Below are 27,403 nucleotides of genomic sequence, written 5' to 3' on the forward strand. Positions count from 1 at the left end.
CAGGATTTACCTCTGGTGCCTGTTAACCATGTGTTAATTCCAAGAGTTTAGGATTAAGTTTAAGAACTTAAAATCTACCTTCAGTAAAAATGATGGTTTAATGGTTTCCAAGCCTACCAGAATCTAAATAGAATCAAAGTGAGCGTTGAGGTTGTGAAGGGGAATATAGCTGCAGAGAAATTCCTCCTAGCATGTGCAGGGAATAGCATGGGTAATTCCAGCTCAGCAGATTTTAGAGGTAGAAAAACTGGGGAAAAGTGTAATATGCTCATTTTACCACTTCCTATGTTTAGTGGGAATTATGGGATGGTAGGCACAAACTCCTCTCACTTTGGACTTGGTAGCAAAGGGATTTATGAACTGCTTTTTGAAGTCTAGTTTCCTTCAAATGTAGAGAACTGGTTTGCTCTGTATAATGAGCAACTAAACTCTGCAACACCACAAGTCCCTTACCGTGAATGAATTGGTCTATTTGGAGGGTACGATGCTTAATTTTTATTTTCTTTTGCAGATATAATGTGGTTGAGAAAATGATATCTAATTATAGTGCCCCTCATTATTATCAGAACTCCTGCAGTTATTTCAGAGTTCCAAGATTGTTTTTCTTCCCTCCCCCCAATTTAAAAGTACAACATAAAAATAAATTGTATTGTGTTTCAAGTAATAAAATCTATACTCATCTGCTAAATGTGCAAAATTCTCCCTATAAAGCTAATTAACTAGATAAAAGGTCCATATCAGGCTTTAAGCAGTTCCTGTCTCTAAGGGGCTAATTCAGTAATTAATTATGTTTCTAAGAGTCTCTGAAAACACTCTTCCAGTTTCATGGGTCTTTAGAAATGAAGCATCTTGGGCACCATCCAAAATATCTTAATCTCTCAATCTGCTTAGAGTTAAGTTCCTACAAAGAAGCAGAGTTAAATGTCTTTAAAATGAGTCCTATATATCCTCATCACTTAATCAGTTATTTACCTTAGGGTTCAGATAATACCAGTTGAATTTTTAATCAACCTTATTTTTGAAGCTCTGTTAACAGTGGAGTGACCATTTGGGGTCAGTTTTAACATATAGGATTGGTTGAAATCAAAGATAGTTCTGAAGCATGAGTTAAGCACTGCAGGAAGTTTTATAGTGAAAGGGTATATGCTACACAGATGTGTTGTTTGACAGCCACACCTTGGTTCCTATTAATGTTCCAGATGTTAGGTAGGGTGTATATACGAACATTTCATGTTGGCCGGGATTCTTAGTCTCACCTACTGTAGAGTCATGTTAACTTTATTCCTCTATTAAGGAAAATACCTTGACAATTCAAGGCCTCCCTAGAGAGGTGACATTTTATTAGCTAGAACTCTAATTGAGCCTGACTTGCTGAAGGCAAGAGCCTAAAGGAATGCACATGGAGACGGGTCTAGAGGAATTGGCACCCAAGAGGAAAGAGAAAGGCTAAGAAAATCTTTCTCACTCAATCATCTGTCCTAGCCCTCTAACTGAGGTTCACCTTCCCCGCCCCCAATTTTCCAACTTAGATAACTTTCTAAAAATCCTCAGGGGAAAATAGACTATAAATCACCTAAGCATGATCAAAAGATGTGCACAGATGACACTAATTCTTAATAAGCCAATGCCTTAAAGTTAGTACCCCAAATTAAATGACTTTGTCACTGTCACAGTTTGAATGCACTCACCCCTTCCATATGCATTCTCCAGTGATAGATCTGAAAATCCTTAAAAGACATAAAAAGTTTATATTACTCTTAAAAGACAACAGTAATATAAACTTCAAAAAATGACTCGTAGAGGATGTGGTAGACAATATCAGAAGATATACCGCCTCTTGAAGATAGAAAGCTACCTGCCAAGAACTACTTGAAATGAAGCTTTCTTCCCTGTCCCCAGGGATTTAGAAGAGTCACCCCAACAAAGCTGAAGAGGGTCGAAATTTTTAATTACACAGTTTTCTTTAATTACAGGCTCCCTTGCTATGTTTACCAAACAGCTAGTAGCCCTGAGGGTGGAGTTAGGCTTTTTAAAGTCATGTTTTAATCTCCTTTGTAATTGCAATTTGATTGCTGGTGTAAATTACCTAGTAGGCTTGCCACCTTCAGCGCCAGCCATTTCCCAGAGTGCATAATCTTGAATTAAAAGGCTGATATCCATCCAAAAGTTTCCCAGAATGTTTCATGGGCTCCGTGAATTATGCATTAAACAGAATTCTTTAAAAAGAAGGCAAGAGGTTCCTTTGATGTCAGCTGGGGTTTTTCATCATATTATGGACTATTAATTTCTAGACTCTTTTAGAGGTGATTTCTTGAAATCTATGTTCAATTTAGGACTTATTACTGATCTTTCTCTAACCTTTATATTTTATTTTAACAGCACGATATGTCACCCTGAATATGGCAGGTTCTGGCAGAAACCTGGTGGTTAATTTTGTGGGGGGGAAGGGGGAGGGAATGGAGAAAAGAACAGTTTGCTGCAAATGCACCATCTGCTGGACAGAGCGTGTATATACTTACAGGAGCTTGCCTTCACTTTAGGAAAACACTTTAGAAGCCTCATGAGGACAAGACCAATGAGGGAGCTGGGATATGTATGGGAGTTCACCCACAGGATGCTCCTACACCATATCCAAATGCCAATGGCCTCCTTTGATGGTTTATTAACCCCGCAAGAGGTAATCTCTGGCTGGTCTGTTTGATTTTGAGCTCTGTTCCCTATCCAAATGTAACATTATAGATTGTTGAATAAATAAACATACTTCCTTACGCAAAAGGAAATATGCAAATAAAAAAATATAAATTCTGGAAGAAAGTATTATATTAGACACAATTTCATATTACTATTTTCTTTTTCTCTGTATACACAAAGTACTTTGAAATTTATCAAGAGCTATGATTTAGATATAGATATAGATATATAGATATAGATATAGGTACACACACATATAACTGATAAAAGATTAATATTCAGCATTTATAAAGAACTCCTAAAATCAATAAGGAAAAGACAACCAAATAGAAGAACAGGCAAAAAAGATATGAACAGTATATCACAAGAATAGGTATTTCACAGAATAAAAAATAACCAATGGCCAGTAAATGTGAAAGAATGCCCAATCTCATTAATAATCAGATATGCATCTTAAATCCAGAGTGATATATCACATCATCAAAGTGGCCAAAATTGATAAATCAGAAAATATCAAGTATGGACAGGGAGTGAATCCACAAGCATTTTTAAAAAATAATTTTTATTTCAAAATATTACAGGGGTACAAATGTTTTGGGTTATATGTATCAATTTTGTTATGCTTGAGTCGGGATTATAAGTGTGTCCATCACTAGATAGTGTTCATTGCATCCGTTAAGTAGGTTTTTGCCCATCCCCTCCTCCCAGCCACCCCCTGCTTGATTTCCACGGAGTTTTACTTCCCTCTGTGTACATGTGTGCTCATCAGTTCCAATTTAGCAGCGAGTACATGTAGTGTTTGTTTTTCCATTCTTTAGATACTTCACTTAGGATAATGGTCTCCAGTTACACCCAAATTGTTGTAAAAAGCATTAATTCATCCTTTTATGGCTGAGTACTATTCCATGATATACATATACCACATTTTGTTAATCCACTTATGAATTGTTGGGCACTTGAGTTGATTCCACATCTTTGCAATTTTGAATTGTGCTGCAATAAACATTTGAGTTCAGGTGTCTTTTTGATAAAGTGACTTCTTTTCCTTTGGGTAAATACCCAGTAGTGGGATTGCTTGATCGAATGGTAGATCTACTTTTAGTTCTTTGAGGAATCTCCATACTGTTTTCCATAGAGCTTGTACTAATTTGCAGTTCCACCAACAGTGTATAACCATTCCTTTTTCTCTGCATCCATGCCAGGATCTGTTGTTTTGGACTTTTCAATAAAAGTCATTCTAACTGAAGAGCAGTGCTTTTTCTACACCCTTATAGATTAGGTGAACATATACTTTATCATCCAAATAGTGAAAAGATTCCAGACTGGGGCAATGAGGAGAAAGACTTGGTTTTCATCACAGATAATCTCAGCATTGAGATCATTTGATTCTATTATTCACATAAGAAAGGTCAGATAAAATTATATGAGTACCTAGAAGGTATTAGTCCCTTCCAGCTGGAAGGATGCATTGTTTCATGGAGAAGGTGGCCTTTGAATTAAGTACTGAAAGAGAGGCAGGATTTGGGGAGTGGGCACCCCAGCCAAAGCAGAAGTGTTCAGTAATTAAATGGGTAAACCAAGAAAAGTATAGTGCTGCCTCACCCATATTGCTATTATTGCTTTTCAACATTTCCTGAGACTTCCTAAGCATCAAGCACTTTTTGATACACTGATTGATAAAACAGACATCAATTCCTACCTTCAAGAATTTATAGCCTGGTAAGCAGTGGGATTTAATAGTCTGTATTTAAGATGCCATTTCTGACTTAGAGATAAACTTGTGAATCAGTAATGTATTTAAACTAACAGGAAATAAATTAAGATCACTCAGGGAAAAGATGAAGAGAGGAAAGAGGAAAAGGCACAGAACAGAACCCTGAGTTACTCCAATATTTAGAAATAAGATGAAGAAGTTCTCAGCCAAAGAAACTACGGGGGGAGAAAACAATTGATATGGTAAGAGTAAAGCAAGAAGAAAAAAACATTTATTCTTTTCTCCAATTTGGGATTATGGACAGAACTTAGAGGAAATGAAGCTTGTCAAGGCATAGATCAGATGCAACTTTAAGCTTCCTCATTATCCAATAATTATCACAATAATTTTAAAACTATAAATAGCTTTCTCTGAGGAACCCTGAACACTTTATGTGTCCCTTCTAATGCATCTCCCTAGGATTGTCATTAAATTATAAAATGATAACATTATTGAAAGTTAAGCAAAAACACCATTACCATCTATGTTATATTCAGTCTTAGATTTCCTGTGGGGAAATACTCTTCTCCCTTTTCACTTTCAGTGAGGTGAATCAAAGCAGAGCTACAATTCCAATCTTATTTATGAATATAAAATTAACTCAAAATATAGCTCAGTCAATCTTCCCAATTCCCTCTTGTATGGTGTACTATGTTATGTGGTCCATCATTTTATTAAATGAATGCTATTCAGTGAGCTGTCTGGGGGCTGCTTTTGGTCACTTTTTATGTTAACTATTACAGAAAATTTAAGGTACAACTTGGCTGGAGGTCAATGTAAGAAATAAGAAATGTTTTATCTATTTTCTGAGCCTTGTCAGAGTTCAGCTGTCATTTTGTTATGGCTTTGGAATTCATTTGTCCATTCAAAAAATACCTTCTGAGCACCTACTACTTGTTAGGCCCCATACCTGCACACTAAGGCTAAACAGGTCGTAGTCTCTACCTACAAGGATGTTTGAATCTGGTGGAAAATATGCATGTACAAAGAGCTGATTACAACACAGCATGGCAGATCCAACCCACACTGGACACAGCGAGCCGTTCACTTCCTGATGCACTCTTCTTTAGGCTGCCATGGCTGACATTCCCTTTCACATCACCGTATTCTTCTACAGACTTCCACAAGTCCACACTCTGTTTGTCTTTCTACCTCCTCATTATTGGCCCTTCTCTCTCAGTCTCCTTGGCCTGTTTCTCCTCCATACCCTGTGTCCAAACTCTAAATGCTGGAGCATCCCAAGTCTCCATCTTGTCTATCCTCTCTGTGTCCTTATAGAGTCCCAAATATTGAACACAAATCTCTTATTTCCATCCCTGACCTTTCTATTGGCATCTATATATGTATATTTAGTGACTTCTTTGACATCTCATCTTGGATATCTAAAGACTATCTCAAGGTTAACATATCCAATTCAAAGTTCTTTATTTGTGCCCATCTTCTCCTCTTCTCTCACCCTTCCTCCCCTAACATCTACTAGGTGCTAGATAAATAAGTGGATGAATTGAGGTTACAATCAAGTACTATGGGGATACAAAGGAGTGTCACTTATCCTAATTTAGGGTGGTCACAAAAAAAATACAAGTCTTGAGACATAAACAAGAATTGGTCATGTGAACAGTGACCCAGGCAAAGGAAATTACATATGTGATGGAACAGAGGCAAAATGATTAGCAACTTTCAGAAAATGGAAAATTGTTCAATACTCCTGGAGCACAGAGCTTGAGAAGGGTGGTTTGAGGACAGGGGTGTCGTGTATAAGTGTTGGGAAGAAGGAAGGAGTAGGAGGGAATTGTTCAGCCTTTATTATGAAGGCAAAAAGATCATTTTATCAAGAATTTCAAGACTCTTGTTGAGTTTGAACTACTTTTCCTGAAGACAAAAGCCAATTGAAGGGTTTTAAGTGACATAGAAAATGTAGTTTTAGGAAAATTGTTCTGGCTGCAGCATAGAGAATGGATTTAGGGTGGGGATGGAGTCTCAACTGAACATGAGAAATCAGTTACCCAGCTGAAAAATCTCCTTTTCTGGAAGTACTTTAATGCAGTCTTTCTAAGCTACTTTAGTAAATGGGGTAATAATGGAACCCACCTCATGGGGTTGCTATTAAAAGTAAAATAATTACTATATGTAAATTAGGAAGAGGGAGAAAATTTAGGGCCTTCTAGTTTCTCAACTTATCCCTTCACCCTAATGAAACAGATGTAGTTCTTTCCAATTGCTCACAATGAAAACTCACAAATATGGTCTCAAAAATAACTCAAAAATATGGTCTCAAAAGTTATTATTCATAAGTGAAATTCTCATAAGTGTTTATTCTCAATAACAATAAATCTATCCAGAAGCCACTTATATCACAAAAGCAACTGGTGTGCAGTCTAGAGCCAGACAGAAAATTTGGATCTACTGAAGTAGATCCTACAATACACACACACACACACATACACACACACACACACACACACACACACACACACACACTGTGAGCCTGCCTTCTTACACATTAGTTTATGCTGCCGATCAGGGCATTCCTTCTAGTCTGGATCACTGCTTTTGACGGTGACAGCAGAAAAATGAATTCTTTTTCATAGGACACATTTATGGAATACCTCAAATCATGCTGTGTTCATCTGTTTTGCCTGAAAGACCAGCCCTGCTTGTCACTCCTAGTTGCTCATTCACCAAGCAATTCATCAAGCAATTATTGATATGTCTCTTATTGTGCTGTACATTAATGATGAGTAAAACTTGGTCTCTACCTTCAAGACTACTAAATCAGCACTGTGATTTAATGACTATAGTAGATGAACTCACTTATCACCCATGGAAGCACCAGGAACAAATATGTAGATTAGACTGGGGGATCTAAGAATCACAGTACAATAAAATAGAGTTCTATATCATAGTTAAAAATGCAAGTGCTGGAGTCATGCAGACCTGGGTTTGGTTCTGGGATTTCCACTTACTAGTGACATGACTTAACCATTTTTATGCTCATTTCCTTCATCCATAAAATGTCAAAAAGGACCCACTTTATCGGTTTAAGTTCAATGAGATGATGTATGTAAAGCACAAGGGCTGATACATAGTAGGTACTCAAATAGATGCATTTGCAGCAATAATCATAAATATAGTTTATGATTTCTTCCTTCTGTAATTGTAAGAAGGAATTCTTGAGAGGGTACCCAGTGGACTAGAACGAAGATATTATTCAGTAAAGCACGTGCATATGTCTAATTCCTCAATATCCAGCAGATGCCTGCAGTCTTTGTCAATTCCCAGAAGCACCCAAAATTCAAGAAACTAAGGACAACAACTAGCAATGAAAGAGGAAGATTTGATCCAACAATGCCACATGATGTGGGTCAACTTTCTGGGCATGCAGCTATACACTGTTGACTGTATGCTTCTCTTCTAGGCACCAAATTCTTACCTTACTGATCAGAACTCTGATCAGAACTGAGCAAAGAAGCCTTGTGCACCCCAGTCCTCACAATGATCCCCACGTTTCCGTCTCAGACATCTTTATTGTAAGATATATCCTCTTGTAAAATGTATTCCCATGGAGCCTGCTCGAACAGCTCCAACTACTCCACTTGAAAGAGCACTTCCCTTTACACTGCAATTATCCCAGCCAGAGATGCTTCATGCCATTTGCTGAATTCATAGGAAGAAAATAAAAAAGGAGGAAATAGCTATCATTGTTTGTATGTCTCTATACGTGTGTGGGAAGCAGTAAATCTAAGGGAAAAAAATTAGTTTTTCACCTTTTCCATTTATTCTGCAACACGGTTTTTGCAAATTCCTTCTTTCTCAAATCACACATTATCAAGGGAAGCTTTGACAAAAGGACTTTATGTTCATTCCAATTGCTATCCTAAAACTGTTATTGCTTGTGCTTCAAATGAGTTACCATATAGCGTATTCAAGAAGAACAATCATACACCCTAAAGCAAACAAAAGAAATGCTCCACGGACAGTTTTGAAACTGTTTGAAGAAAGGTATTGAAAACTGGCCGGTGTAGCAGCAACAATCAGAGATGGAGAGGCTGAGTTGAAGATGATGCCACGCTGCCCAGCACGCCTCGGGGCACAGCACATCACAATGGCCACCTCTAGCAACCAAAGAATGGACTCGCCTCGAAACTGCAATTTCTGCAGTGCAATTATTCAGGGGCATTTGATTCAAGATGTATAATATTATAACCCGAGAATGCCAAAATCACAAACCATCTCCTCCTCCTTCCGAAGTTGTCCATCACTAGTTCTGAAGTGGAAAACACTTGCTACAGTGAAAATACTCAAAAATTCCGTTACCGCTTTACAGAAGGTACTGTGAAATCAGAATAAAATGGGCATAGAAGGGAGATGTGTAAGGATGGTGTCTGCCAAATTCTAGGTGAACCTGGAGTTGGGAAAGATTCCCTGCTGCCATCAAATACATTCTTCCTACCTTTCCAAAATTATCTGCTCCATGATGTCCATATTAAATTCCATTAACTAGAACAAAGCTTTCATTTTCAATAGTATGAATTCAGACTTTTACAAAGTGAGCCTATAAGTGAACTCTTACTGTGATTTAAATTTATAATCTGGTTTCTATAGCCAATAATCACACTCTTTTCTGTGGGCAATTTTTGATGTGAAGAAGGCATCTGGCTTGTAGCATATGGAAAGGATGTAAATGTTGTGGAAAAGGAAACCGGGTATTCCAAACTCAACATCTAACGGTTTTGCCTAGAAATAGCTGTGAGTGTGCCTTGGCATGGTTGGAATAGACCAGATTTGCATGTACAGCATGACAGGTGTCCCCTTTGGCTTGCATCAGGATCTCAAATCACAGTGCTGGGGTACAGAGGTGAGAAGCTGTTATCTCTAAGTCATTGTTTTTAGATAGATAATAGAAATGAATGCCTTAAATTGCTTTTTTCAAATAAATGCAGCAGGTACGTATTGAGCACCTTACACAAGCAGACAACCTACTTCACTTCCAGATGTTTTTCAATTTTCAGATGAAAGCTTTCAAGTAACCTCAAAAATACCAGGTTCCTTCACAGTGTTATGGTTATATTTATAGTGCCATGTATTACTTATATGTTATAAGAAGTTTTATCAACTGATGTTCGGGGAGGTTCCTTGCTTTCTGCCTCATATTAGTCATTCTTTCTTTCCCTAATTCCTTTATGCATTCCTCTAGCGCACATTCATTAAGCGCTGGGCACTAGGTTTAAATTAATCAGACAAAATCCCTGCTATCATATATCTTATAGTTTCCCTGAGGGAAAATAACAGGAATAGGAAAGGAAAAAGACTGAATAAAGAGCAGAGATTTTTTTTTTTAACTAGAAAGAAATAGATTGTGTCATAAACATGAAGGTGATTTTAGTCTAATTTAGGTAAATGAATTTTGCAACCTGAAGAATTGCAATGGTTCATATAGTAATGAACCTATGCCATTTAAGCAAAGCTCAGACAGCACAGTGGTCACACAGTGGGGGACACAAATTCACTAACTCTTTCATTCAACATACATTGAATGCCTAACCGATGGCAGACACTAGCAATCAAGCTAACGGTTATCGAACACTTTCTACATGTTGGACACTGTCCTGAGCACTCTTAATTTAATATTCACAATAACCCCATGGGTAAATGAGACACAAAAAAGTGAAGTGAACAGTAAGTGGTGAAGCTGAGATTCCAACGCAGGCAGTCAGACGTCAGAGAAAAATGACACATGGCAGTCCCAGCCCTCAAGGAGCTCACAGTCTAGACAAGGGGACCCAGAGCAAATGAACAATTTATCAAAGGGGAATCATATGCTCGCAGAGGTGCACACAAGGGTTCTGGGACCCCAAAAGAGAGGTTAGTTATAGTCAAGCATCACTTGTTTATTTGCATTTTTTACCACCACACTTCCTTAACTTATTCCCACTCTCATCATTTTTATAAGAACATAAAATTTAAAAATCTTTCCCACCATAATTTTCTAACTAGTGGGATTTCTTTTCCTTCTCCCTTGATATTTGTGAGATAATTACATATGGCTTAGAACAACTGTTTTTCAAGAACCTATTCCATATAAGACATTTTTTAAAGGGGTGAAAATTCAAATAAATCATCAGGTGGGTTGGTCTACTTCAGGTGGAAACCAAGCCAACTGCAAGGCCCTCTAATTGTGGCTGTGTTCAGTAAAGGCCCATGGCACCAGATTTTCTGTCCTTCAAGGACACTAATTCAGATATTTTGAAAATTGTACAGGACAAGCAAAACAATTCCCAGCTGAAGTTAGATCCCAGGTTAAAATCTATGTTTGAAAGATGAAGTTTGGTTTGTGCCCTTAAGGAGCTCACGATAGAGTAATAACAAGACAGTGATGGTAAGAGGTATACAGAAAGGAATTATGATGTGAAAGAAAGATAATAAATGCCGAGAAAAGGAACATCACACATGTGATCACAGAAAGGAATTATCACTTTCAGCTGAGATACAAGGGCAAGCAGATGCAATATTTGTGCTGGCCTTGAAGGGTATGAGCGGTTTTACAGGTGGTACAGAGAAGAAAGGGCATATAAAGCACAGGGCGTGATATCAGTGCAGCTGCACAGGTGGAACAATGTGGGTGGCATATGGGCAAAGAGGAAGGGGCAATTAGGTTCCACATGACGAGTGAAGGGCTGGCATAAAAGATATAAATGGCAAGGTGGACCAGATAGTGTAGGATTGTGAAATTCACATAAAACTTTATTCTGTAGGGTGTCATTCCATGATATACCAATACACTACATGTTAGATATCCTTAAATGAAGTAAATAAATTAAAATAAAATTTGATAGCCCCCAAACTGGGGAAACACTATATATCATATCAATTGCTAGATGATGCTCAAAGCAGATTCACAAATTAGATGGTCTAGGAAGTAACCTCTACATCCAGTAATGAAATTACTGTTTAGTCTTTGTTAATCTAGAACTCATTTTTTTTTTTTTTGAGACAGAGTCTTGCTCTGTGCCCAGAGTAGAGTGCAGTGGCATCATAGCAGCTCACTGCAACCTCAAACTCCTGGGCTCAAGCGATCCTTCTGCCTCAGCCTCCCAAGTAGCTGGAACTAGAGGCATGCACCACCACGTCCAGCTAATTTTTCTACTTTTAGTAGAGACGGGGTCTCACTGTTGCTCAGGCTGGTCTCAAACTCCTGACCTCAAACAATCCTGCTGCCTCAGCCTCCCAGAGTGCTAGGATTACAAGCATGAGCCACCATGCCTAGCCTGATTGCAGAACTTTTTTTTTTCTTAGAACATTTCTTTTTACCATAAGAAGAACAGAAATTTCAACCACCATCACTGAATGTAACAGGAAAGCCATTTAGGACTTCATGCAATGGAGTGAGGGGATGCTGGCGCCTTAAAGACATTTTAAGTGTGAGAGGAGAAGTGTGAACTAGAAAAGAGGAGAGACTGGGTACGGACAATCAGCTAGAAGGCTGTCACAATAGTCCATAGTAACGATAGTAGCTTCCTGTTATACAGCATGGCTTATATGTCAGACATCATTTGAGATGCTGTTCACAGTGGACGCCTATTGTAATGAGAACCAGGATTGGGTAACAGCAGCAGCCAATACCCAGTTGAGGGGCAAAGATGGACAAGGCAGCATTCACCAGCCCCCTCCAGCCTCCCAGTTTATTCTCACTTTTTCCCCCTCTCTCTTTTCTACTGCCCCTGCTGTTTTTTAGGGGGGGGGTGTTTTGTTTCGTTTTGGGGCTAGTACCGGTACATACACCCTACAACTCCAATTTAAAAGAAAACACACTTGAAATTTGAATGCTGCCATTAAATCACTTTTCAAATAATTGAGTTTCATGCCCCTCTCCTTAGTGCTCTCTGCCCTTTTCTTTAAGGTATGTCATTAACTAGAAATTAGGTGGTTAGCTGTATGAGGTTTTTTTTTGGGGGGGGGGGGCAGTGTGCCTATAGGAAAGAATTTAGTACCCAAATCCTACTTTCTCCTTTTCCTTTCCTAGGTTCTAAATATTAATACATAAAGATCAATAGTCAAGAGGAAATAGTTTTCAATTTTTGTTAATAACTGAGCAAGTGCCTGATTCCTTGCCCACCACCCTCCCTTAAAAAGACTTCTCTGATATTACAGACAGATCCCTGGGCATAGGCCAGAAGCCAAAAAGGCTTTGGTTTCCCCTGACACCTGTCTAAATGGCTGGATCATTAGAGCAGATTCCAAGCTACTTACCCAAACATCCACGTGTACAAGGAGTGCACGGCAGGTCTTCCTTCCCCACCTGTTGCAGGTGGAACAGAGAGCCCAGAGGAGGGTCAGAGCTGCTGAGGCAAGTCCTACCTGGTCTGTAGATCCTAAAGGTGGGCATGGCGATGGCACAGCTAGTCCTGAGAAGTTGGTCCCTTCGTCAATTGGCCGCTGGCAGTAGAGCTCCTGCTCATGGATAGCTGTCTCTTTTAATTGCTATGACCCTGCTCAGTAGGGAAGAAAGTCCAGTGAATGTTACACTCGTAAATCAGATCTACACCTTCTCCACCAAGGGGGAGGAAAATAAGATGGTGGGAAAGGATGAAAACTAGGGAACAAAAGTTCCCTTTTCCTAGGGCTGAGGCTAAAACTGATCTGAGAACAAAAGTATTCCTCCTTCTCCAAAGAACATCATTTTAGGTAAGCTGCACAAAGCTCCTGTCCAAAATTCTTTCTACACTATCAGACTCCATCATCAATAATTTATTTGTGATGACCTTTGATACTGTCCTTTGACTGTGATCTCTTTTAACATGACTGTTCCTGAAAGCGGTGACATAGACAGCATATAGTCCTTTGATGAGGATCGGTTTCACTTGGGACTACAAGGGATGAGTGGGTATTGGCAACAAGACGGTTTGCTAAGAAAGAAAAGAGGAAGAAAAAAAGGAAGTGGAAGAGCCCTAAGGATAACTGTGTCTACTTCATAATTACACACCTGGTTGGATGCTGATATGTGAATACCATAATTCTCACAGGCACTGTTACTACTAACTTTCACCATCTATTTCAAGGATGACTTGTGGGTGAAGTTTTAAATGTTAACAATGCCACATCTCCTTGTTTTTCAGTAAAAATACCATATGAGAAATGTGTGAATTTATGCAAGAAATTGTATATATTATATATATAATTTTACGCTTAAGGGCTATCTATGATAGGGTACTATAATCAAGTTGATTTTATCAGCTTTATTAATTTAACACAATTGGAGGAAAAGTGGAAGTAAAGCTCATATGACCTAAAATGATATCTGAAGCTGATTGATATCTGGGAAGATCTTTTCAAAGGGGGCAAAATAATGTGTTTATGATATGCTTAGCACCATTATTTTTAGAATAATTCAAAATAGAAATTGTGGTGCAAAGAGAGGAGAAAATTTTAAATTGTAACATTTTATTTTGTCACCAGGGGTATAGAAACCCTTTTAGGATGAATTAGGTCCTGAATTTGGAATTTCTTAGCAATGTGTGGATACGCTTGAATACCTGACAAAGTCACTTGAAATCTTGTGGTTCAATAATTCAGCCTCGCTCTGGGAAGACAGACGACTAAGCTATGCTATAGTGGCTTAAAAAACACATGACAGCTTAACAATAGAGCAGCATGCTGGTAGGAGAAGTAATTTATTTTCCCTTGTATTCTCCTTACATGGTACTACGCAGAGAGTCAAATGCATGTCTGTGCATGCATAAGGCAAGAGAATAGAAATTAATTTGCTTCACCCATAGAAATTTCAGGTACTGCATGCTAAGCTGTTGTGCTTATCTTTGGAAAGTTTGTCCTCGGAGGCTGAATAAAATTTCTGCTATTCTGCTTTTTACGTAAAGAAGTCTATTGTTTGCTTAAAAAGGGGAAAGCTCATTTTATTAGGTATCCTTGTTACTGTGATTGCATTCTTCAGAATATTAGCTCTGCTACCCATTTTCAGATCCTTTTTTTATAGTTTGCATGGCTGATTTCCTAGAGCATCTCTGAATGGGATTTTTCTCAGCCATTTTCACACCTTCTGTCCCTATCACGTTTCATTCTGCTGCAGCACTTAGATCTGTAGCACAGCAGGTGGGGAAGTGATTTAAGGACAAAACAATGGAAAGCTTCTGCTTTCTTTTATTAAGTCATGGATATGTTTTTCTATCCAGCTTCCTTTGGGGAAAGCCTTTTGTTTTTCTCTTCTTTTTTTCTTTTTCTTAATCTATGGTTTACTACATGACATAGCCACATTAAAAAAAAACTGTGAGAACAGATTAAATTTGTCATTGAAACTCACAATTTTTCTTCACAAAATTGAAAACCTTTGGTGAGTTTTGCAAAGTGACATAATATTCTTGGGTGCTCAGGTTTGTGCTGGAGACAGAAATTAAAAGGGAGAAAATTCACATAGGAACCCCCACTTCACTCTCCCTAATAACAGATATTCTTTCTGCGAATGAGCTCTAGAGGCTGTATATCTCCTAATCCTGCTAGAGACAGGAATTTGCTTCTTTCCTAGGAGGTGATTGATGGGAAGGAGATGTCTAGGTAGGTGAGTGGTTTCTTAAAAGAGAGGAAAAGAAAAACCACAAAGATCTGTGTGAAAGGGGCCCATCGTAAGCATGGGGGTGGTGTGGGAGGAGTGAAGCTTACCTAAACTGCTGACTCGGTAACTGTGACCTCAGTATGGTAACACCATAAAGAATTTATCTGGAACAGATATTTTCAATTTACAAAGAGGATTGAGATTTTCAAAATATATCTAGAAATCCAGACATTTATTACCTTATACCAGAGTTTCTCAGTTTCAGCACTATTGACATTTGGGGCCAGATACCTGTTTGTTCTGATGGTATGTCTTGTGCATCGTGGGATGTTTAGCAGCATCCCTGACCTCTATCTGCTAGTACACTCTTCCCCCCCTTGGCTACATAATAATGTAGCACACTGTCAGAATATAAGTGTCTAGACCCATTTCTTAAGATTCATATTTAATCAGTCTGTATTATGACTTAGGCATTAGCATGAATTTTAGGTTCCTGGGATGATTACAGTGAATCTAATGTTCAGTTTAGGAAACGATTAGTGAATGCCTACAATGTGCCCAGCATTGCCTTAGATGACGAAATACAAAGATGAATGAGACATTAGCTCTGTCCTAGAGAGGCTTAGGAACAGTGAAGAGATGGACACATAGTGAATATGCTGTAGTCAATTTCCTTAAAGTTAAATGCACAGCACATTATGTCAGCACAGAAGAGCTGGAAACTGGTAACTTCATGGCACAAGATTCTTCTGAAACTTGTTCAGTACCCAAAATGCCCACATTTTAGAATTATATAGGCATCCAAATAGGTAAAGATTTTTAAAACAGAGTGCTAAAAGAATTGATAAATTAGAAATTGGGCATTAAAATTAAGAATTAAGGGAACTGGTAATGTTCCGTTTCTTGACAGCCATAATGTTATGTGTGTGTGTTCACTTTGTGATAATTCACTCATTTTCAATACTTTTTTTGTATATATATTAAATTTCAATGAAAAGTTTTAAAAAATCTAAGCCCTTGTTGGAGCAGATGAGAGAAAAGCAGTACAGTATTAACGAGGAGGGCAGGAGCTGGGGAAAAGGGGAAAAGAAGATGAGCTGGTAGCATTAGCTCATTTTAAAGAGAGTCCCTAACCAAAGACTCAATAGCGACTATGAGACTTCCAGCTAAGATAAATCAGGCAAGCCCTGCTTCCTGATGCCTCCAGAACTGAGGTAGAAGGAATTGTGGAATCTCACTAATTTCCATTCATTGCTATTTTCTCTATGCCCTGCCTCCCCATTCTTCATTCTTAGTCTAAGAGTAGATCGTTCCTTTCTGAGTTGCCTTGAATGCTAGAAATTTCAGTGACAATATGTAGAATCTAGATAGGGAAACCAGTGAAATCTGTAATGAAGCATTATCCATGCTAACTTTTCAAGGGAAGTGAAGAAAGTTCTTTTCAAAAACATAGCACCCTTAAAAAAATGCTATTTCAATATCTTCTCTGAAATGCTGTCAATGTGCACCTTAGGTACTTACTGAGCTTACTGAGCACCTAAGACAGCGAAGTGTGCTTTGTCCCAGCTGTTTCACTCAGTTGGTAACTGTGAGAAATGCTCCAGTGATTTTGTTCCTAATTAGTAAGTAAATTAATTACTGACAGCCAGAGATTCATTCTTATTCTCTCCTAGCTTCTTGCTGCATGATGTTTGTAAAAGATTTTGTTCTCTCTAGCCAAACAATTTTGGTTTCTTCACCTGTTGACCTCTAACATGGTCTTTCAAGGGAGATGCTGTCTGCTGTCTTCTCACCTATATCTTTATTGAAATTCATCACATCAGTTCACAGAAACTCCAGTGAGGCCCCAGTTGCAAAACTGGAGCCACGGTACTGCTAGTAGCTTTTGCAATCTTCATTAGTGTTTATGAATGTGAACTGAGGCAGGCAATATTCCCATTACTGAAGGCCTGTTAAGAGCCACATTATTGTCTTACCTTAATTGGACTTGTGTCTGAGAGGAAAAAAATAAAGAACCAATTTAATTTTCTTCTGCCATTGACCTGTGACAGTTTTAAGGCACAGACTTGCCTCACCTCTACAAAATGGTTCCTAGGAGGGCTGATCATCTTGGTATTAAACCTCTCAAATAAATCCATTCGAAACTGGGGTCAGAACTAATTGGATAATGAGCCAAACTGAGAAACCATTCTCTTGACCCAAGGCCAGCTCAGACTCCTTCTGAAAACAAGCTCCTGATTTTGAGGCACAGGAGAGTGATGAGGGGCTTGAAATTATATTTTTGAGAGCTTGTAAGTCTCTTTAAAAACTCCACCATCTTTCCGATTTCTCTTTTGTCCCCTTTTAGTTTGAGTTCTTCCATGCTGTTGCAACACCAGTGAAAGGTGAAGTGATTTATTTTTCCATTTTGAATGATGCTTATTCCCTTGGTGAGTCTCAGCTTAAGAAATAGCAAACTCCCCAGAGTTTCTTCACTCTGAAGAACTATACAACTGATTGCTGGAGAATCGTGGCTTCGGTCCATTGGGCTTTAACTCTTTCCCTAGTGAGTCATTTGACTTTGAGGCAACTCTAAATGCATCAGGAAGGCAACCAGATCAATACACTAGAGCTTCAAGCCACACTGACACTTGAAATCACTCCAGAAGTACCTAAGAGCTTGCTTTTCTTACTGACCTTCTAACTACCCAGACCAACATTGTGTTTTGAACAGGATTATTAATAATCAAGAACAAGATTATTCTCACATGTGGAATTTTTGGCAGACATGGTTCACCTTTTCATTCCAAGTTCTTCTTTCATTCCTTCTCATTCTAACATAGATACGCCAACCCCTTATTCCAAATTAAGGATCAGGGCACTTCTTCTGACAATGCACTGTTGTTTAGAATTTGTAATGTATTCATTTGAAGTACTTTAATGTGCTTTATGTATTTAAAGGATTTAGAAACTAGACTGCATTTTGTTACATATTTTACACATTTAACAAAACAAATTTAGTAAAATGTAAACCTATTAAAAAATAAAATTTTATCAAAGTACTATTTGTTTATTCACCACCCACTTTTCAAGTACTTGTTATAATATTTGCAGCAACATTATTTTACAATATATTTACTCTAAAGCTATTCTGCCTGGCCATGCTCAATTATTCCTTGAACTGTTTTAACTTTATAATATTTTTTATTTTCATCAAAATAATATACTTACATAATTTTTACATGAATACAACATACTTGGAAGAAAGAACAAAGTCTCTTGCCCAACCTTTCCCCAAGCTAAGTCCACTTCCTACAGGTATTCACTTTGACTCTTTTGATAATGTCTTATTTTTTTTCTTTCCTTCTGGAACACCTATTGGTGTTGGTCAAACTGAGATTTTCTCAAATTTATCTTTCAATCCTTATAATGAATTTCTATTTCTGGTATTTCATATCCAAAAGCTCATTCTTATTCTTGGTATAATCCTTTTTAAGAATACCCTGTGCCTATGTCATAGCAATATCTTCACTTATCTCTGAGCATATTGATGTTTTAAAGCTTTGAATTTTGCTTCCTGCATTGTCTCTATTTTTTGCAACTGTTTTTTCTGGTTGTTTCAGTCAATGTCTTTCAAGTTTGAAGTTTACTTAAATGTCTGGTGATACTTGATTGTAAATGTATGCTTTAATTTTTTATTATTTGACTTTTGGATATGTAATACATTGACCAGCTTCAAAAAATTCTTTAAAAATTTTAGGAACTCCTTTCATATGTTACAAATAAATAAAATGTTGAATATTTTAACACATTTTATATCAAGTGTAAGAACCTCAGATGTGTTATTAATTTTGTGATTCTCAAGTAGGTAACTAGTCTCCATCAATATTCAGTTGATGCTATTAGATGATTTCCAAAAAAGATTTATAAAGGAACACATATTACATTTTTAATGTTAATATTAACTCACATGCCAGCAATCTTAATAACCTTCACTAGCTCAGAACACACAAAACAATCACTTTTACTACCCGTTAAATATATTAATTTTGAGAAATATTATATTAAAGAATTGCTGTGAAAAATAGTGATGTTTTTGTATTGCAGCATATTACAAGGGTACAAATGTTTAGGTTACATATATTGCCTTTGCCCCACCCAAGTCTGAGCTTCAAGTATGTCCATCGCCCAGACAATGTGCACTGCACCCATTAGGTGTGAACATACCCATCCCCTATTCCCCCTTCCCACCTGCCCAACACCCAATGAATGTTGCTACTATATTTGCACATAAGTGTTGATCAGTTAATACCAATTTGATGGTGAGTACATGTGGTGCTTGTTTTTCCATTCTGCAATATTTCATTTAGTAGAATGGGCCCCAGTTGGTGGGACTGCAAACCAGGACAACCTCTGTGGAAAGTAATATGTAGATACCTCAAAGAGATACAAGTAGAACTACCATTTGATCCAGCAATCCCATTACTGAGCATCTACCCAAAGGAACAAAAGACATTCTATAAAAAAGACATCTACACTAGAATGTTTATAGCAGCACAATTCACAATTGCAAAGATGTGGAAACAACCCAAGTGCCCATCAATACATGAGTGGATTAATAAAATGTGGTATATGTATACCATAGAGTACTACTCAGCGACAAAAAACAATGGTGATCTAGCACCTCTTGTATGGTCCTGGATAGAGCTGGAGCCCATTCTATTAAGTAAAATAGTGAAATATTTAAATTAAAAACGTAAAACATGTTTCTTTTAGAAATATTTTCCAGAAATCATCTAAAAACAATAAGTGAACATTGATGGAGGCTGGATGCCTTCCTGAGAATAACAAAATAACACATCTCAGGTTCTTACACATACTGTAAAATGTATTAAAATATTCAACATTTTCTTATTCGTAACATTTTTGAAAAGAATCCCTAAAATTTTAATGAATTTTTTTCTAAGCATTGAATAAACAAATTTAATTTTATCCGATATAAGAATTTTGATATTGATTCCTATATCTAAAAATATAGTAATAATGTTTCAACTCCTATGTTGTCCTAACAAAACTAAAGATTAGTATAAAGCTGTGGTAGTTGTAAAAAATCATACCACTATGGAAAGAGATCAAGAGAAACAAGAAATAGCATAAAGATTTGAGTATCGTGGGCTTTAATAAAATGACAAGTATTATAAATCAGTAGGAAATGATTTTTAGTACTTTTATATTACTTTATAATTTTCCCTTATATTATAAATTATTGTATAATAATAGACATTTTAATAAGTGTATTATATTTATATTTTATTTTTATTTAGTATTTAATTTAAATTAAATTATAGAAAAAAAGCGAATTGGAATCCTACCTCACACTTTTTGCTAATGTAAATTTGAAGTGCATTAAAATTTTTAATGTAAAAAAAGAAAACCATAAAAGTAATAGAAAAAAAATTAGATAAATATTTTAACAATCTTGGAGTAGGGAAGGATTTTCTGGGCTGGTATGTAAGGTAGAAATGACAAGAGAAATATTAATAGAATCAGTTACCTAAGATTTTAAGAATCTGTTTGGGAAAAAACTAGCATAAACAAAGTTAAAAAGAATAATATTTCCAATATATGTGATAAAGGATTAATATGTTCAATCCATATATAGCTCTTACATATTAATTTTTTAAAAACCATAGCACTCCCAAAGAAAACAAGTGAAAAGTACATGAACTAGCGATTCACAAAATACAACTAATTTTTTTAAATATTAAAATACAATTAGCCTCTCTAAAAGTCACAGAAGTACAAATTAAAACAAGATCATAATTTTACCTATCAGTTTGTCCGTGATTGAAAAGACCAACAATAATACGCAGGGTTAGCAAGATTGTGGAGAGTGGGCAGTCATGTACAATATTCATGGGAATGTGAATTGGTAAAAACACACACACACACACACACACACACACAAAACCTTTTCTGGATGGCAACTTGGTACTCTATAGCTAAATTTTGGCCCAGCATTTTACTTCTGTGAATTTACACTAAGGAAATAACTAGATAATGAGGTTAATGAAGGCAAAACTATGGAAACAACCTAAATGTTAAAACTATAGGAATGCTTAAGTAGCTTGGTACATATGTGCGATATTATAGTATGGAGACATTGAAAATAAAGATATATATGAAAGAGAAAAATATCCCCAATACCTCATTAAGTAAAAATATGCATTACAAAACAACATGTAAGTATCATTACCTATTGGTAACTATGGAAGTGCAGGGAGGGGCTGGAGGCCTGTGGTCCTGATTGGGTCAGAAGTGAAGATTGGATAAAGCAGTACGTAGAATGGAATAACATCCCCTCCCATCTCTCTGCCTTCTCACTCAGCTCTCCTTTTTCATGAAGTTATTTTATCTTATTATTTTTATCATCACTGTGATTATCACTAATTTTACCTTACATGTTTACTGCATGCTAGGCACTATGCCTAGCATGTTATATGGCTTATTTCAACAAATCTTAAAAAAAATTCTTATTCCCTATTTGAAAATTAGGAATCAAAGTCAGAAAGGTTAACTTGTTCAAGGACACACAATTATTAAAAGATAGAGGTAAGAATCACATACAGTCCATTTAACTCCAGAATCGCATGGTCATCTACTACATCATCCTTACAACTTGAAACCAACCCACATCTGGAGTACAGACATGCACAGACATACATGGTGGGTTTGGAGTATTGCAGAAGGAGGTGGAGGTTGGTAAAGTCAAAATCCAGAGTGAGATAACAAGAAAACTAAAAGGAAAAAAAATCATGATAAATGAGGAATAAATTAGGCATATTAAACTACATTTGCTAACGGACCTTATATGAGGTATAAGACTTTATTATAAACTACCCAATACAGCCCTCCAAGGGCACCTATATGCTTTTGGAGGAGAGGGCTATTTTGTAAAATGTGAAGTCCTCTTTTACCAAGGACCCAAGTTATTCATTAAGGGACACTTTTCTTCCATAAAATAACTGGACCCAAGAAGAAGACAGCTCACCGGGAGGCAACAAAGATAGCTAACACCCCCAAGGTCAGGAGACTGAAGTGTCCCCTAAATTTCAATCTTTCATTCTGTGGTCTAGTAGTAGCTGAGCACATTAGCTAAACTACATTTTATAGCCTCTTTTAAAGTTGGATGTGTCCCTGTGACTTTTAAGCAATGAAATATGAATGAAAATATGTGCCATACCTTCCTCATACTCTTTCTTCTTCCACTGGATGGATGCTAGGAATTGGCACAGCTTCAAGATGTAGGTAACCTGGGTTTTTGAATCCCCACGTAGAAGAGAGACACCAACAAACTAAGACCTTAGACTGCTACATGAAGGAGAAATGAACTTTCATTTTGTTAGAGCCATTAAATAATTGTGGGTCTATTTACCAACATAGGCAGGCTTATCATGACTAATAGAGAGTTTGTCTGTGCATCACACAGATATCAGCAATATTCTTTTTCTGGGAAACAGTAAAGATTGGCAGTGTGACATAGAAGCCCACAGTATACCAGAGTTGGTGGCGTAGAAATGGGTAATCAGAGTGATGGTGGACATTGGCAAGAGAGACATGATGAACAGTGACTGGAAGAGGAATCATAGATGTTCAGAGACCTGGTGCTCTCAGGGACTCACAGAGAACTGTAAGAAAGGGACAGGGTTGAGAGCAGGCCGTTTGTGTGAATGCTACTGACCCTGTTCACTTAGGAACAAACTTTGAAACATACTTACCTAGATTCTGTATACAGACAGGTTGTATCCGTTTATGTGGATAGGAGCATGCTATATATAGACATATGCATATATGTAATCAAAATGAATATGTTCCAAAATATTAAATCATTAAAGTTGTAGGATTATGGGTGGGTTTTAATGTTTTTCTTTCTGAGTCATCTGAACTGTTTAAAAGAAGCATATCATACATCTATAATGAGAAAATTTTCTTCATTTTGAAGAAGAAAAATTCTTCCTAAATATTTTATATTTTCATGAAAATATTTAAGATGAAAAACATCTTGGTGACTGTAAATAAATATGTGATAAGAATGAGATTCAATGTTTGCCCAATTCCTATCATGAAATCTTTCAAGAAGAGAATACTTGCACGCCATATAGAATTTGACTGCATGTTTGCAAGTCCCCCGTTACATAACAAGCTCCTTTGAAGACAGCACTGTATTATACTCATGATTATTACTGGCACTTGGCACCCTTTAGACACTCAGTAATGTTAACAGAATCAATTTATGAGTGCCTGAGTACTCAAGAGCTTTTGATATGTAGCTTTCAATGGTAACTGATAAATTATTTCAGCCTTGGAATCTCTATTCCCTGTAATTTCACTTTTGCTAAGTGTATGACATAAAGTAATTGATTGATCACACATGAGATACCTAAACAAGTGTTCTTTTTTTTTTTTTACATCTCACAGCTCCATTTAACCCAAATAAAGGTGCAGATAGCATCATCAAGTTTGACACTTTCGGAGACGGAATGGGGCGATACAACGTGTTCAATTTCCAGTATGTGGGTGGAAAGTATGGCTACTTGAAGGTTGGTCACTGGGCAGAAACCTTATCGCTAGATGTTGATTCTATTCATTGGTCCCGGAACTCAGTCCCCACTTCCCAGTGCAGTGACCCTTGTGCCCCCAATGAAATGAAGAACATGCAACCAGGGGATGTCTGCTGCTGGATTTGCATCCCTTGTGAGTCCTACGAATACCTGGCTGATGAGTTTACCTGTATGGACTGTGGGCCTGGGCAGTGGCCCACTGCAGACCTAACGGGATGCTTTGACCTTCCTGAGGACTACATCAGGTGGGAAGATGCCTGGGCCATTGGCCCAGTCACCATAGCTTGCCTGGGTTTTATGTGCACATGCATGGTTGTAACTGTTTTTATCAAGCACAACAACACACCCTTGGTCAAAGCATCAGGCCGAGAACTCTGCTACATCTTATTGTTTGGGGTTGGCCTGTCATATTGCATGACATTCTTCTTCATTGCCAAGCCATCACCGGTCATCTGTGCATTGCGCCGACTCGGGCTGGGGACCTCCTTTGCTGTCTGTTATTCAGCCCTGCTGACCAAGACAAACTGCATCGCCCGCATCTTTGATGGAGTCAAGAATGGCGCTCAGAGACCCAAATTCATCAGCCCCAGTTCTCAGGTTTTCATCTGCCTGGGTCTGATACTGGTGCAAATTGTGGTGGTGTCTGTGTGGCTCATCCTGGAGGCTCCAGGCACCAGGAGGTACACCCTTCCAGAGAAGCGGGAAACAGTCATCTTAAAATGCAACGTCAAAGATTCCAGCATGTTGATCTCTCTTACCTACGATGTGATCCTGGTGATCTTATGCACTGTGTATGCCTTCAAAACGCGGAAGTGCCCAGAAAATTTCAACGAAGCCAAGTTCATAGGTTTTACCATGTACACCACCTGCATCATCTGGCTGGCTTTCCTTCCTATATTTTATGTGACATCAAGTGACTACAGAGTAAGTCTTTTATTGTTTCTTTTTCTTGTTTTAGCCTGCCAATTTTTGTTGGGTAGGATAGAAAATAATCTCCTTTTATTTCATCTCAGCAGTGAGTTGGGTAGTTACAAATGTCATGATAACCTCCATATTATATGTAGAAATTAATTCAACATGTTTCAGAAGCATTTAATTAGCACCTACCATGCACAGAGCACTGTGCTAGGCACAGAGAGGACAATAAATGTGAATGGCATGTTCATTCAAGTAACATATAATCTAGTGGGAGAGAAAATGTATACATACACACACATACACACACACACCCCATTAAAGAAAACCTTTTAATTAAACTTCAAAAGTGATTGACAAGAGAATAAGACTTAAAACTACTAAGAACTTAATTAGAATACTTCAAATTAGACACAAGAGGACCTGGCTACCACAGATCAAGCTGTAAATTAAAATACACTTGCAATATTGAGCCAGGATCTGTTTAAAGATATAAAACCTTTGACTCATGCTTCATTACAGACACATTAAAATGTAATGTTAATTTGCTATGTGTTTTCTACAACTTTAGCTGTATATACACATACATATATGTATTCCCTGAACTAGTTAAAAATTTTATTGTACATATCCAAATAACCTAATTAAGTCATTAATAGTCAGTATTATATAATTCAAATTTCTGGGCTTTAAAATAATTGCCATCTCATCTAAAAGAAACTTCATCATTCCATTGTGATTTCCCAAATTTTTAAAACCCTTCATCAGTTATTTTTGCATTTATAATTCTGATTTTAATATCTCAAAATGAGTATAAGAAATTTTTTCTCCTCAGAAAATTGGCTTTTATTCTCTGTATTTCTTAGGTTATCATAGATTAAAATTTTCCAAACCATAATGGTTTCCTCGTTACACCATGATTGAAGTGCCTCTATAGCTTGTAAAAATCCCCAAATCTTCTGTTTACCAGCAATTGCTACATTGACAAAATCTAGCAAATTGTAGCCCAAAAAGAAGATAAAACAGATACAAAATTTCAGTTAAATAGGAGGAATAATTTGAGAAATCTATTGTACAAATGGTGACTATCATTGTACTCTTGAAAATCATTAAGACAATAGATCTTAAATGTTCTCCTCACAAAAAAATGATAAGTATGTGAGGTAATGCATAGGTTAATTAACTCAATTTAGCCATTCTACAATGTATACATATTTCAAAATATCATTTTGTACATGATAAATATATACAATTTTTATGTACCAATTAAAATAATTTTTTTAAAAAAAGAACATAAATGTGTTTAAAGCATGGGATCAAAAGACTGGTAAAGCTTATTGTGTCTTGTCTATTTAAATTATTCACAACCACGTGACTGAAACCTATGAGCTACTTTAAGGGATGAAAAATAAAAATAAAGAATGTAAGTTCAATGTCGGAGTAACAGTCAGGCATGTTAAAGACTACCTATTAAAAAAAATTGAAAATCTTTAAGAAAAGGTAACATCAGAACTGAATTGGCAAAATCAAAGGGCAGAGTATTATGCACCACGGGAGAGTTGAACATTTAGAGTTTCGGGATTAAAATGGAGAAATATAGTTAATGTATTTAAATGCCCCTATCTCTGCCTTTTGCCTTTGTATACATACCCACTCCCATAGATCTGCAGGGATTTTTTTAAGTTTTTAGGAAGCCACCCTTAGCCACCCAGACATGGAGTATTGGGACTACAAAATAGTTATAATACTAATTATTTTGCCCTGGACATAGGATTTGAAACTATTCATTCTCAAAAGAGTTGGTTCAAAAAATAGGGCAGAAAATACTTAGACTAAACATAAATAACATTATAAAAATTTAATATTATTGAACAAATTAGCATTTATTTCTAAAACACACCAAAAAATGACTTTTTTCTTTACATGTTAGTGATATAGTAGAGTAACTGACTGAATGGAATTAGCTGAACATGCCAGAGCTTCCACCACGTGGCAGAAGTCATAAGACAAATGGGACAGAAGTTATGGAATTGATTTTTTTAAGGTCCATGCTAATTAAGGTCTCCAGTCACACTAAGATCATCTGAGGTCTTGCTCTTTACACATAACTCCAATCTTAAATTTACAACAGAAATGAGAAAGGTAGACTGAAGCCTCCAAAACAGTGGTTTTCAAATTTGGCTACATACTGTACCAACTGAATAGCATTAAAAAATATATATTGATACTTGGGAAACAGCCCCAGAGATTCTGGTTTAATTGTCCTGGTCTGTGGCCAGGATATCAAGAGTTTTCAAAGCTTCCCAAGTGACTCTGGTTTGCAGCCAAGGTGGAAAACCCCTGCCCTAATGAATCACATGCTCTTCTTATCCCACAGATATGTTTAGTTTTGCTTGTACTGTTTTGAAATATTTGTCAAAGTTAGAAAACTGAGAAATTTTACATAAATGTCCAGATTTGGGGCTTCTGTAAAAAGTAAAACACGTGAGCCCAAATTCCTACATGCAACAATTAGCTGGACCTGACTAAGGTACTCCTCAGGACTGGGCACTCTTGCTCCTGTTGCCCACACCCCCGACCAAGCTCTGAATTCTTGCACCTGGCTGCCTACACCTATGAGCCTTCATGGACCCTATAAGCATTTGAACTTGGGACCCTTGAAATTCCAGAACAAGACTGAGATTTTAAATTTCCCAGAGGAAAACCATGTGGTTCAGACAGAATCAGCAGCCTTAGAAAAGTACCCAGTAATTTAAGGGCAGCTGGGAAAAATTGGGGCAAACAGTCAACAAGGTTTATGACTCAGTACCTTACCACCCATTGTGTGTTATAAATAAATATAACACACTATTCCAGTCTTCAGAAAGTTTCTATCTTAGC

At 37.1% G+C, this 27,403-nt stretch overlaps 1 protein-coding gene across 4 annotated transcripts in view; it reads left to right on the forward strand.

Annotated features, from left to right (window-relative positions):
- GRM3 (glutamate metabotropic receptor 3) overlaps positions 1-27,403 on the forward strand; it is a 207,578-nt gene that overhangs the window by 157,148 nt on the left and 23,027 nt on the right. For 3 of the 4 annotated variants that reach the window (XM_045565548.1, XM_045565547.1, XM_045565549.1), the window contains exon 3: positions 23,466-24,532. The exons of the other annotated variant lie outside the window; for it this stretch is intronic. In XM_045565548.1, the coding sequence (XP_045421504.1) occupies positions 23,466-24,532 (1,067 nt within the window). The remainder of the gene's footprint in view (positions 1-23,465; positions 24,533-27,403) is intronic. 4 annotated transcript variants of the gene reach the window in all.

Source organism: Lemur catta, chromosome 11, assembly GCF_020740605.2.
Source record: "Lemur catta isolate mLemCat1 chromosome 11, mLemCat1.pri, whole genome shotgun sequence".
Classification (NCBI taxonomy): domain Eukaryota; kingdom Metazoa; phylum Chordata; class Mammalia; order Primates; family Lemuridae; genus Lemur; species Lemur catta.